This window comes from Lygodium microphyllum, chromosome 7 (genome assembly GCF_053477565.2).
Source record: "Lygodium microphyllum isolate KBCC chromosome 7, Lygodium_microphyllum_v1.1.10, whole genome shotgun sequence".
In the NCBI taxonomy this organism is placed as follows: Eukaryota; Viridiplantae; Streptophyta; class Polypodiopsida; order Schizaeales; family Lygodiaceae; genus Lygodium; species Lygodium microphyllum.
Window position 1 is genome coordinate 94,591,504 of NC_141141.1, and position 13,907 is coordinate 94,605,410.

Below are 13,907 nucleotides of genomic sequence, written 5' to 3' on the forward strand. Positions count from 1 at the left end.
CTCATTGGGATGCAACAATGGATGAGGAGATGGTTGCATTAGAAGTCAATAAGACTTGGGATTTGATACCCTTACCTAAGGGTAAGAAAGCTATTGGCTGCAAGTGGGTTTAAAAAGTCAAGCATAATGTAGATGGTTCAGTTAGCAGGTATAAAGCTAGGCTAGTTGCAAAAGGCTTTGCTCAAACATATGGCATAGATTATGAAGAGACATTCAGTCCAGTTGCTAGGATGGCAACTCTTAGATGTGTGATTGCCTTAGCAGCAGCCAAAGGTTGGAGCTTGCAACAAATGGATTTTAAGAATGCCTTCTTACATGGTGAATTGCAAGAAGAAGTGTATATGGAGCAGCCAATAGGTTATGAGGATTTAGAGCATCCCACATATGTATGCAGGTTAAATAATGCACTCTATGGGCTGAAGCAAGCACCTAGAGCATGGTCTAACAAGATTGGAGAGTATCTTGTTAATATTGGATTTTGTATTTCTGCTGATCACTCACTTTATGTGAGAAAGGGCGATGCAGGGTTGGTCATCATAGTCATCTATGTGGATGACTTGATTATTACAGGTGACAATGACAATGGGATTGCTAAAGTTAAGGACTTCTTGAAGAAGGAGTTTGAGATGAAAGATTTAGGTGAGCTGAGATACTTTCTTGGTATTGAGGTGATCAGATGTGATGATGGTATATGGCTATCCCAAAGGCAGTATGGCTTGGATATGTTATCCAAGTATGGTATGACAGCATGCAAGCCTCTTTCAGTGCCATTGGAGCAAAATATGAAGTTGAGTGCTGACGTTGGGGATGCGATAGTAGACCCTACTATGTTCACGAGGATAGTAGGGAGTTTGATTAACATTACTATCACAATGCTAGACTTGAGTTATGCTGTTGGCCTTGTCAGTCAAATTATGCAGATGCCTAGAAAGCCTCATTTGGATGCAATTAGACGTATATTGAGGTATGTGAAGTCCACTTTACATTATGGACTTTTTTATGAGGCAGGTAAGGACATACAAGTCTTTGGATACACAGATGCAGATTGGGCTGGTAGCATGTCAGACAGAAGATTTATAAGTGGATTCATGTTTTCCCTTGGTAGTGTAGCGGTTACATAGAGCAACAAAAAGCAACCTATAGTTGCTTTATCGAGTACAAAGGCTGAGTATAGAGGTGCTGCTATGGCAGCATGTAAGGTGGTATGATTGCAAAAGTTATTAGGTGATTCGGACACACAAGGAGATGGTCCAGTTGTCATTCATTGTGACAACATGAGCAGTATACAGCTAGCTAGGAATCTAGTGTTCCATGCTATGACAAAACACATTGAGGTGCACTATCACTTTGTGAGAGAGAAGGTACTTGCAAGAGAGATTGACTTGGTATATGTCAGCACACAGGATCAAATAGCTGACATTTTCACAAAGGCATTGGATGTAGAGAAGCTTCGAAAGTTTTGAAGCTCACTTGGAGTTGCAGAGATAGAGTTGAGCTTGAGGGGGAGTGTTGAGATGGCAAGCTCAATATGTGCAAACATTGATGATGGATTGCCTGGATAGATGGGTCCGCACGTCTACACTTAGCACATTGGTGGTCATTATGATACTCACATGGCCACTGCCTTATCACTTATTATATTTAGTTTGTTACACCTACCTACAGCTGGCAAAGACATAGCGCGAGTCGATTAGTGTAGCCGGTTATGCACTGTTTGACTTAGTAGGTCACTTTCCTTTATGTTGTATCTTATCTATACTTTGTGTACATTGTATAGTGTGTGGAAGAAGAAGAAAAAAACCAGCAAGAAAACGTTTTGGTATCCATCTATCTTCTTGTGTTCTTGAGGGAGCTTCCTCTTGTGTATACAGTGTGTGTTTGGCGTCGCAGCTCAAGCAAGACTCCCCACCACGCGATTCTTGACAGGACGTGCCCCTAAACCAGGAAAAGGATGTATGTGGTATGATAGTTTGTAGCATGAAAGGAATGATTGTGCTACTTCTCAGGAGGCTTGGCACAATTGCTCATCTTTTTGAAAGATGACAAGATCCATGCACAAGAAACATGATTGCCTCTTACTTTGAATTTTGGGAAGGGAGGTATGCAAAAGTTGTTGGAAAACTTGGTTGTCTAAAATGCTTATGTGGCTGTACATATTGCTACTTTTAGTCTACAGTTGAAAAGAATGCCTCGCCAAGTGATGGTCTGAAGGTTGCAATATGGACATATGCTTTGCATACAGCTAAAAATATGAAATCTACTGATAATGAAATGACTCATGCAAGGCAAGACATTTGTGAAATAACTGGTTGGGAATCACTAATAGATGCATATTCAGTGTATACATATTAAGAAAAAGTGTAAAATACGAATGTACTTGTGAAAAAAAAATGAAAGAGAGATAAAGATAATGCAAGCACATCTAAGAGAGTGACAAGAAGAAGTGTGGATTAGCCTAAAGCTGCAAAACAGCCACCTCTTGAGCATAATATGGAAGAGGTTGGGCAAGAGCAGAAACATGATAGCAAACAAGAGGGCAAAAATAAGGGCAGGGAATCGGGATATAAGCTATAGTTTGATATTAAGATAGCCATGGATCTCAAGAAGGTTCTTGAAGAATGGATTTTAAATAGTTGGGTGGAAGTCACCTTGTGAGGGGTGCTTGGCACCGTCGAGCGGGAATTTCATGACAAAATCATTGATATATCTAAGAGAAAATTGACTTGTTGGGCATTCGGACTGAATATGATTATGATATAAGTGTTGATTTATCTATGGGAGGATGTTGCTGATCAGTGGATAACATGTAAAAATTTAAAAAAAGTAACTGAAAATGCATTGTCTTGTAGAAATATGTATGGTGGAGTAAGGTAGATGCAATAATATGGGGAAAAGACTCCAGGATTTATTCCTCGGAGTCATTGAACAAGAAATCACTCGGCACAGGCTACCACTAAAATGGTAGTGAAAATAGAGGAGCATGAAACTCCTTGTGTTACTTGCTTGACCATGGGTCAGAGATTAATGTTATTGAGTGTGGATTGCATAAGAATGATGTATGGCTTTAAACATTGATTATGGTTGAAGTATGAGAGCTGCAAAAAAATTCTTCGAGGGAGCCCTATGCTACACATCCTAATGTAAAAGTGACAATTGGTGATGTACAAAAAGAGCATCACTTCTTTGTGCAAGATAGTTCCTTATATGCAGTGTTTTAGGGACAGCCCTATATTAAAGGAGTGTCTATGGAAACAAAGATGCTTGATGATGGTTCTACTAATGTAAGAGTTAGAAGCAAGGATGAGAAGAAGCCAATCCAAATTCTTACTATTTGTGTTAATCATCCTACAAATTAGGATACCCTTCGTTGAGAGTCTCCTTTACCGCCAAATGCAAGGGAATTCAAAGACTCGGATTTTCATTGAGCATTGCTAAAACTCGAGGCTGCAATAGTGTTATTTAGAGGATGTACTCGCCTCTTGATGGAATGAAGCATGTATTTACTACACCTGGTTATTCTTAGGTTACAGTAAACAGTTCATGTTGGTTTAAGCATATGGAAGCTATGTGCAAGGCTGAACGCATATCTATGAAACATGCTATTAAGAAACTGAGAGCATTGGGATTGTTAGCTGAAAATGAAGGCATTTTAGGTCTTTATGGGCTGAATATTACTGAAACTATGGTTGAAATTTTAGTAACTATACATGCAAAAAATGAGACTAAAAATAGAGTATTGTCAATATGTTCTTTAGACATGTATAATGCTATAGTATTTTTTTCTCAATAGAAATGATTATAATGGGCTAAAGTAGTTGTGGAGACAAAGTATAAGACGGTTGCCAAGAAGGTGAAACCAGTTGCTGTGCTGCTTCCACCAGACAAGAGTGAGGGTTTGTATGAGAAAGTGTCAAGGTAGCCAAGTTTACAAGATCCCAAAGATATAGGTGATCAATTTACAATAGTTGAAACATTATAGGAATTGAAAGTTGGCATAGAAGGGTTTCTTTTGCTTGTTAAAAGAGATTGTTTTATGCAGATGTTGACTAGGCAGGGGTGAAAGCACTTGCATTTTAGCCAGATGAAAGAGGTTATGTAGATCCGAATCTTGTCTCTCCTGTGGTAATATTTATTGTGCCATATGTACCATGGAATTTGAAGCCTATTCTAGTGCCTAAAGCTTACTTGCCAAAGCCAATGGATTCACTAATTGAAAAGATACACATGAAGATCTTGGAGCCCTCTTCAACCCTGTACTCAAGTCGTTGGTTTACTATGCCCAAAAAGAATGAAGCTTTGAGATTTATTCAAGACATGTAGCCAATCAATAACGTGACCATAAGAAATATTGGTGCAAGTCCTATGGTTGATGAGTTTGCAGAGCCTTTTGGAGGCACAACAATCTATTCTTTGGGTGATCTTTACTTAGGGTATGATCAGTTTCAGCTTGTAGTTGAGAATAGGGATATCACAACCATGAAAACTCCCTTGGGATTAGTATAGATGTACACTCTCTTGTAGGATGCAAGAAACTTAGTGACACACATGACTAATGCTATGAATAGGGTACTTGGGGATTTGATACCACAATTGACAATACCCTTCTTGGATGATGTTCCGATCAAAGGGCATACACTAGATGAAAAGAATGAAGAGATGGATACTTATGGATGTAGACAGTTTGTTGCAGACAATATTGTTGATTGTGATAGGATTTTGCTAGGAGAGCTGCCATTAACTCTTTCTAGACAAAAATCAGTCTTTGGAGTCAAAGAGGTTTTTATTGTTGGGCATATGTGTAGGCTCTATGGGCGAAGAGCAAAAATAGATGGGATTGATAGAATGCAAGATGTATGCACAAATGGATCTAAGGTGGGTAGATTATTGGGTGCATGTATATTCTATTTGACATGGATTCCTCACTTTGCACATGTAGTTGATGCTCTATATGAGCTCTTGACGAAAGGTCAGAGGTTTCACTAGGAAAGGAAGCATAAGAAAACAATGAAGAAATTGAAGTGGCTCTTGAAATTTGCTCCTACATTGAGAAAGACTGATTATTCAAATGGGAAACCTATCATTATTACTATTGATACGAGCCCAATCGGTATTGGATGGGAAATTGGGTAAGATGATGAGGAAGGGCAAAGATATGCAATTTGGTTTGGTATTTAAGTATTAACTGAATGACAGAGAAGGGATCCACGGGTAAAAAGAGAATTATAGAGAATTGTGATAGCCGTTAAATGTGATAATGAGTATTTTATGGGTGCTCATGTAGTCATTGAGACTAATTGTTTGCCAGTATCGGGTATTATTACTAGTTGTGCTACCCTAGACATTGCTATGCAATAGTGGATTGCATACATCAAATCTTTGAACCCTAAATTTCAACATATTGCAAGAAGAGATAACCCAATGGCAAAGTGGCAAACATGTTATCTCAGGCATGCTATGAGAATGAAGATGGGATGACCGATGAGGAGAAGTATCTAACCCACCATTGTGTTCTTATTAGACCAAGCCTTGGTGCATGTAATCCATATGGCCCCGGGGTTGGGTGCATGTGAAGCTCCTTTTACCTTTTGCTTTGAAAGCGTAGGAGGTTTTTGATTGCATATAAATGGCTATGATATCATGCCGATATAATCTACATAGGAGATTCGCTCCTCTTTCTGGGTAACGCTACACAAATAAGGAATTCCGAATGAGAAATTATAGTGATCAGCAGTACAGAATAGTGACTTAGCAACCGTGTTTATATAGCCAATTGTAATAATTTTAAGAAGGTGATCATTGTAAGAGCTAGATAGATGATCGCCTGTGAACCATGACCATAGAGGTTACCGTGAACGGGCTAGAATCAAGGAAGTGGGTTATGGTCTTAGAACTGGAAAGGTGAGACGGGAGTATACTGACATCTAGAAACGCTGGCAAAGAAAAAGATGGCTTTGGGTGATGAGAAGTAGACAAAGCACTGTATAGCATGTATCTTCCATCGATATAGTACCGCGGCATCTAGAAACTCTGGTGTAAAAGTATTTAGCTTTGTACTGTGATAAGATCTGATACTGAGAAAGACACAACACTGTATAGAACGCATATTCCAGAGTACGGATTTAGAATAGGGTAGGTAAGAGAGTAGTAAGGTGACATCTGGAAACGCCGACCGTATACAGAAAGAGAGCTTTTGTGGTGAGAGCTGAATAATATCTTCGATTGAAAAATCATGGTTTTTTGGTGATGAGGTCTGATATTGAGATAGAAAAAACACTGTATAATATGCTCTACAGAAAGAGAGACAGAGAGATAAGATGCAAGTGGGCAAGAGCAGATCATCCTCTGGTTTGGGAAGTGACAGGCGGAGAAAGACGTGGGGACTAAAATGTCACGAGTACGCAAGCACGCCCGATGGGTTTGCACTGAATGCATGGAGGTGAGCCGAGGGATGGACGAAGGGGGTGAGTTGAATTAATGAAGTTGCTAGAAGCAGAACGAGACGGAACCAGCCATATTGTACAAGCTGCAGGGACAGTACCGTAGGCAGCTGGACGAGTTAAAAACTTAAAGAGCACAAACGAGCAGCAGCTGGCGAGTGTGTATGACAGTATGTGAGCGCACAACGAGGGGTGACCGAAGGCAGTAAACGGTCAAACAAGGAGAAGGTGACGTGGGACGGTGGGAGGACACGCACGAGCGGGAGGCGTACGTGATGATTACGGGTTGGGTCACTTGGGTGCTGTGACGACAGGGCTGAAGAAAGTGAGGTGGGGGGGCGGCCCGGCGGGGTGTAAATTGTAATGCCAGGCCGAAATGATTATACATGATGTAGTTTCTGGTTATAATGGGTTGATTTGTGGTAGCTGGCACGTACTCCTTTCGGGAAGCAGCATCACTGGATCGATAGAGGAGTCGTGAACAGATCAAAGTACGGCAGTGCGGGTGGGGCTGAAGGGGACGTCAGCGGTAGCCGTACAAGTTGAGAACTCGGTAGGCGACAGAGCCGGGTCGCTAGGGTAGCTCCTAGTCCCACAAGCAGGAAGCTGACCGGGGAAAGAGCGAACCGACAACAAAGGGACGGAGTAGTAGGGAGTACTGTGTAGGGTTAATCGATGCAGCCAGTTTATGAAGAGTACTGCAACTGTTTGTCGTTCACAAGTTAGACCACACCTTAGTATACTGTATTATCTGCCCCGATAGCAAAGGTAAAAACTTCTATCGCATGCCTACTAATACTTACCCTCCGTTTCATTGTTGCTTCATTGTCGAGGAACACACACACACACACACAAAAGGAACCAAGTCATAGCCCTCAAACACATAGCATATGTACTCTTGTAGAGTACATTCTTAGCAGAGAGATGAGCGTAACAAGTAGAAATGGTGAGGTGGAAAGAGCATAAGTCTGACACAAAACCCTAGATAGTTTGTCCTTGCGCTTCTAAGTTCTAAGGGATGATGCAATGTAAGGATTTAAGCATAATTCTAAGAAGAATGCCTGTTGATTAAAGCCGCAGCAAATAGCCCGTGCATTCATAAATTGGGGGATGGATATAGAGAGAAAAATGGAAACATAGGATACCTAATTTGAATTTTTCGATAGTATAATTTTCTTGTCACTAGTTTCAAATATTTGAGGACATTTAGACACGTTAAAGCGCAATAGTTGAATGCGTGAGGAACTCAAACATTGCTAGAGTAGTATTAAATGAGATGCAAAATCATATATAAACCTTTATGGAATATGTATTCATATTAATCCAAAAAAGCATAAGCAAAGATCTTCAGCAATATACAAGAAGATAGAAAAATGTAACACTCCTTGAAATGATGATCAAACTTTATCATTTAACTTGATGCGAAAATGAATCTTAACCAATAATATGAATATAAGCCCTTTTCTACATGCTAATGAAACTTGAAATGCTGCAAAACTTGGTATTAATTTTCTAGGACAACTAAAATGAACATTTGGGAGGGATAAATAAATTAGAAAAGATGACTCTCTACATTGTATGCAAATGGCTTACCAACCTATACTATGATCCCATGTAGCAATTTCAAACTTGAAATGCTCGAAAACGAAACTTGGTATTAATTTTCTAGGATAACTAAAATGAATATTTGGGAGGGATAAATAAACTAGAGAAGATGACTCTCTACATTGTATGCAGATGGCTTAACAACCTATATTATGATCCCATGTAGCAATTTCAAACTTGAAATGCTCAAAAACGAAACTTGGTATTAATTTTCTAGGACAACTAAAATGAACATTTGGGAGGGATAAATAAACTAGAGAAGATGACTCTCTACATTTTATGCGAATGTCTTAGCAACCTATACTATGACCCCATGTAGCAATTTCATGATATTATAGATCCTCCTAACCCTAGATAAAAGGTGGAAAGCGAGGATAAAGTGCTTTAGTTAAGTGTCATTGCTTATGACCTTCTGCAGTTACTTCTATAATATTTCCGATTGCCAAATTTCTAATTGAACAAGAGTTTATGAGTATGTAATATGTATTGACTTGAATATTGTCTGCTTAATGGCAAGGGGGTAGATACATGCGTTGAAGTATTGTTGTGGGGTTAATGGGTACCTAGCTACGTTGTTGTAGGCCAGTCACAAATGTCTAACCAACAAAATTGTTTAAACACAATGCAAAAAATGCTAAAAGAAAAAACACGTTTTAGATTGTTTTGCCAAGTAAACTTTTTACGACATTCCTAGAAAATGTTACCCATTGCTCACCAAATTCTTAGGTCATTATGGCATACCTTTCCCATATATTCATACGTACACTTGAGATCTAAAAGTCTAATTAAGACAAGTAATGGTCGACATTGCTTTCTCAACTTTAGATTACACCAAAAGCTTTTTGTGAGACTATTGCTTTTGGAAATAGCCCAAGCTTTACATCATTAGCAATTGAGTCTATTTTATATAGTGGTTTGGCTTTGTAACAAGTTCAATATTAGCTTAATGAAGGGAAATGTCAAGGAATGGACCAAGATTGTAACGTGAAAAGCTAAACTCTGAAAAACAACTCTTCATTCAAACAAGTTATAAGTCAAGGCAAGGAAGAAAGATTAGTAGAGTTTTTGTAACTTTGAACAATGAGAACAGTTTGCCAATCTTATTGATTCTAGGGTACTTAAATACTACTACTTATGTGGGTAGACTAAGGTCTCACCTATAAGTCATCGTTTTCAAGCTGCAAGACGCCATGTGAATGGCCTCTCCACCCTAGTTCCATGCAATCGATTACACTTTCTCAAGCATGCTTGAGCCTTTTGAAAACATTTTGTCACAAGTGCATCATTGATCAGCATAATGTTGTACACCAACAATGGTATATCTCAAATGCCTTCTTGCTGATCTGACGATGGGAACCTTACGTTTAGGAGGAGGAGAAGGCAAGGCTAGTCGAAGAGACGGGCCTGGAATTGAAGCAAATCAACAACTGGTTCATCAACCAGAGGAAGCGGAATTGGCAAACGGAGAACATCCACGCAGCAGCTGCGTCGTCCGACACATTCTCTTCTTGTACTAAACAATTTGATACCGAGCGATAATACTATTCACGCCTTTGGTTTATTGTCGAAGACCCATTTCTAACACTGAGCTTTATAATGCATCTGCAGTCGATAATTACTCTTTTTGATACTAATCACCGTTTTTCTGATTAAACTCTGCTTTCCTCTCATGGCGCTAGATGACGGTCACATGAAAATGAGCATCGACAACCCACCCTTGAACGTATCCCTTTCTTTGCGTGAGGCTAGTCATCCAAGCAAGCGACCTGCAAGGGACTAGAGAAGACGGTAGTTGCCGTGCATGCTTGCTCATGTATGCAACTATTCTCACTGATATGGGATTGTATATAACTAAGCGCCTACAATCCGATGGAAATGGGTCCCCAACGTGCTAATACATTACATCATCTCAACTTCTGTACCGCGGCTCAGTTTATTAGCTATATAAACGTGTGGTCATGTTAATGCAGCTGTAATGGTTCTCTTGATGTCTCAAATGTTCACTTGCATGATCATTCGGTAAATCTTTGGCCGTTATAATTATGCTTTCTTGAAAACAACACCCTCGAAGTAAATATGATTCATGCAGTGGAGAAGTTCCTGGCACATGCGAGCGGAGATGGATATTCTGGAAGTTGCAGCGGTTCGCTCAGTGCCTTTCCGTGTTTTAGGCATAAGCTATATGATTACATCACGTTACTGTGGTTTCTTTGGGAGCATATATTAAGTTGTTTGTGAGTGGGCATCTACACACACGCACGTGTGCGCGCACGCATCTCTTCCTTGTTAGATAAGAAATTTACATGACTCATAGGATCATACATGAGACATAAACCTACATACGAGGCATGAGTAGTATACACGAGTGTGCACATCAGGCATAAGGCATGAGGCTCATAAGGGAGACACAATTGTACACATGAGGCATAAGGCTAATGCACATATAAGCCATGATATGTGAGACATAGGGCCTCTAGATGATGGCATTATTAAGCCTTATGTATGAAGAATCGTTGCATTTTATATGTCAAAGACTTCATCATGAGTCATGGTTTATATGCAAGCATGAAGCATGCATAAGACATAAAAAACTTATACACCTTATAGCTAAGCATGAGAGTCCATGAGCCAAGTATGAGTATGTGTGGACCATGCATGGCTTTCTTGAGTACAAAGAATGCTTAGATACTCATCATATGTTGTGTCAATCCTTGAATAGTTAATGTTAATTATGATAAGTATGCTTTTGCTAAATACAGTATATTATAGGTCTCATGTAAGTGGCTACCATGGCTACCCTTTGTGTGGGCCAATATTAATATGCTTGAGGGTCAAAGACTTTGAAAAAGATAATGTATGGCGGCCAACAATTCTTTCTTTCCAAGAAACATAGGTTGCACTCATGCTTTCTTAGCATGCCGATGGGATTGGAGGTTTAGGGTTGGGTTACCGTGATAAACAAAGAGAGTACACAACCCTAAGTTGAGACTATGCTTGATTATGTATTAGTTTAGGGTTGGGTTAGTCTTGATTAAAAAAGAGTGTTACAAAAAATCTTGAGACTATGCTTTGATTATGTGATAGCATTCACTTAGCCCATCATTACCATATGAATGGATAAAATTATTTAAGTATTACAACACTAGAAATTTTACTAGAATACTTGTTGGCATGACAAGAGATATGATGGAAGCACTCAAAAAGTCACTAAACAATATTAGACTCATACTCCGATGAATATCTTGAACTTTCAAAAAAAAACTTATTAAGTGTATATAAAGGGACCTTTAAGTTTACCTTACAAAATCAAATTTTAGATCCATGTGTATTTAGCAAGTACAATTTTGCTAAAGGGCAGAAAGCAAGGACTACAGGGGTTTCAAAAATATAGGTGCTGAGAGTAAGGCTTAAAGGGAACAAGATGAGAGAAAGAACAAACAAATCACACCTCAAATGAATCCATGCCAAGCCTTTGGATTACTTTCAAGTGTAATAATGCCTAATCAATTCAACCCTTATTGAGAAAACTACTCAACTCAAAATCAATTGCCCAACATATACCTTGACCTTGAATACAAATAGATCATAATTATACTATGCATAAACCCACATGTAGAAATTACACGACATAACAAACATAATCTGAGCAAGGAGTAGAGAACACACAGTAAATATGAGAAGAAGAGAAACTTCTTTAATTTCAAATGAATTAATACAAACATGGATTTAACACTCATATGTTTTCACCATGAAGCTTAGATGGCAATCTAGATAGATAATAGGTGAAGAGCTTCAAGGTAACTAAAAGAAATTTGGCTAGGTAAAAGATAGATTGACAATGGACTTGGAGAGCTCTTTCTTTTATAGCTTGGGAAGGTAGCCTAGTCAGCCTGTCCGACCACATTATGAACCTTTCCCAGTTGGCCAGAGAATGTTACAAAAAATATTTCAAATTCCAAATAGGGATCCTTGATAGATCCCACACTCGAAAACATGATGCATTGTACCTCAACTTACTACGAATATAACTACTCCATCTAACCCAAAGGCTAGATCCACAAAGGTCACATTTTTGTCATTTGATCACATATACCCCATTCGATATACAAGTCATGACCCGACTAATGTCCGTGCTTACACATGGCTTCTCCTCATAATGGGGGCCTTACAGCTTAGAGTACCATGGATCATTGATGGCACCTTACTATGGTGGGTCATTGAGTATATCTAACACTCCCTCTCAATTTACCCACAAGTGAACTACATTCTGGAAATCAAGTCTCTGAATATGAACTACAAGAAAATCCTTCATAAGAGCTTTGGCGAAGATATTTACTCAATTCTCCTCTATTGGACAGCTCTACTATCCCAGCCTCGATCACGTCACGCACATGGTGATACAAGATCTCAATGTTTTTGGTGTGCATGCATGAAAAACTGGAATTTGGCAATGGTGATGCAATAGTGATATAGGATTTAACTAGGAAATGTTCCATTTTTCCTATCATTTACTTTTCATAGTTATATGTACTTTTTAGCAGGAAATTAATAAGAAATTTTATTTTTTTCTTATGTAGGGAATAATTAAAAGTTTCTTATACAATCATTGATATTGATGGTGTTTAAAAACACCAAGGTAACTACATAAAATAATTAAAATTTTGAATAAGCATATATTTCATAGCCATGTAATTTATTATGAAATCTCTTAAAATAAGGGATATGTTTATTTAGAAAAGTCAAAATCAGTCCATATAGAGCACTGCCTTGTTGTATAATGTATATTGAAAATTTACAACTTTTGTAGATTTTGTAGAAAATGTTTAGCTATACTACCATTTATGAAATGTTTGTGATATCCTAACTAATGAGAAAATTGTATTGCTTCCATGCTCCTTCCATGTCTTTCAAAGTAGAGACTAAAGGAGCATGCTTTAGCTTGGATAATTGTGAGTTGTTAAATGTAAGAAACTGATGACAAGTTGATGATGTTTGTATAATTGATGGTCTCTTGAAGCAAGAAGTGATTGAAGGTTGAATATATCTTTCATCTTTATCAATCATGGTCTTTTGTGGTGCTGATGATGAAGATAAAATATCATCATTCTTTGCTTTGGTCCATTCATCAATGAAAACTTGGAATTGTGTATACAATTCATGTCCATATTGAACTAGCTCCTATTCATATCGATCAAACTTGATGACTTCACGTGTATCATGGTATTTACTTAAAGCAAGCCAAGTATGGTAGAAGTTCTTTGATCAAGATAGAGTCTCCATGATTGATATGAACTTTTTTTGGATAAATGCAATTCTCAATAGGATTTGGACATCTTTTGTAAGGGCTTTCATCTATAAGAATAGTGTTGGTATGGTGACCAACATCTCTATATTGATCCCATACATACTTCAGAGCCTTGAGCATTGCTTCTACTCCCATCTTATCTGGCCTATATATGATTTTGAGTGGATGTCTATGACATTGTTCTTGGCCCTAAACCATGAAGAAAGGATATTTCCTTTTTGCATGGATCTCCAAGCACTTAATAATTGCCGTGAAATTCTTATGTAAAGCTATTGCCCAAACTCCCACTTGGAATCTTGCAAATAAGACTTCAAGAAACTGGTGCGCAGATCGGATGCTGTACGCTCGCATAGTGAATGCCGGAGGCCCCCAAGAACAAAAGAACTCTAATTTTTGCACAAAACTCAAGGTAAAAAGCATGCACAACATGAACAAGAGACCAATTGGGTGCAATCTCCCCCATGCCTTGTGTGAGCGCTCCACAAAGCATGTATTTTATGTATTAATCATCTTCAAGCTCAAATAATAGCCCAAATAAAAAAATAGCAAGCATTTAGCTT

At 38.5% G+C, this 13,907-nt stretch overlaps 1 protein-coding gene across 5 annotated transcripts in view; it reads left to right on the top strand.

Moving 5' to 3' along the window:
• The window catches only part of LOC148033715 (homeobox protein knotted-1-like 2), a 47,199-nt gene extending 37,156 nt beyond the window's left edge, over positions 1 to 10,043 (top strand). For 3 of the 5 annotated variants that reach the window (XM_087681687.1, XM_087681686.1, XM_087681688.1), the window contains exons 6-7: positions 9,411 to 9,552; positions 9,722 to 10,041. In XM_087681687.1, the coding sequence (XP_087537813.1) occupies positions 9,411 to 9,552; positions 9,722 to 9,822 (243 nt within the window). In that variant the 3' untranslated portion in view covers positions 9,823 to 10,041. Of the gene's footprint in view, positions 1 to 9,410; positions 9,553 to 9,721 lie in introns of all 5 variants that reach the window. The other 2 variants (XM_087681689.1, XM_087681690.1) reach the window with 2 other exon arrangements.
• Positions 10,044 to 13,907: the final 3,864 nt, after the last annotated feature.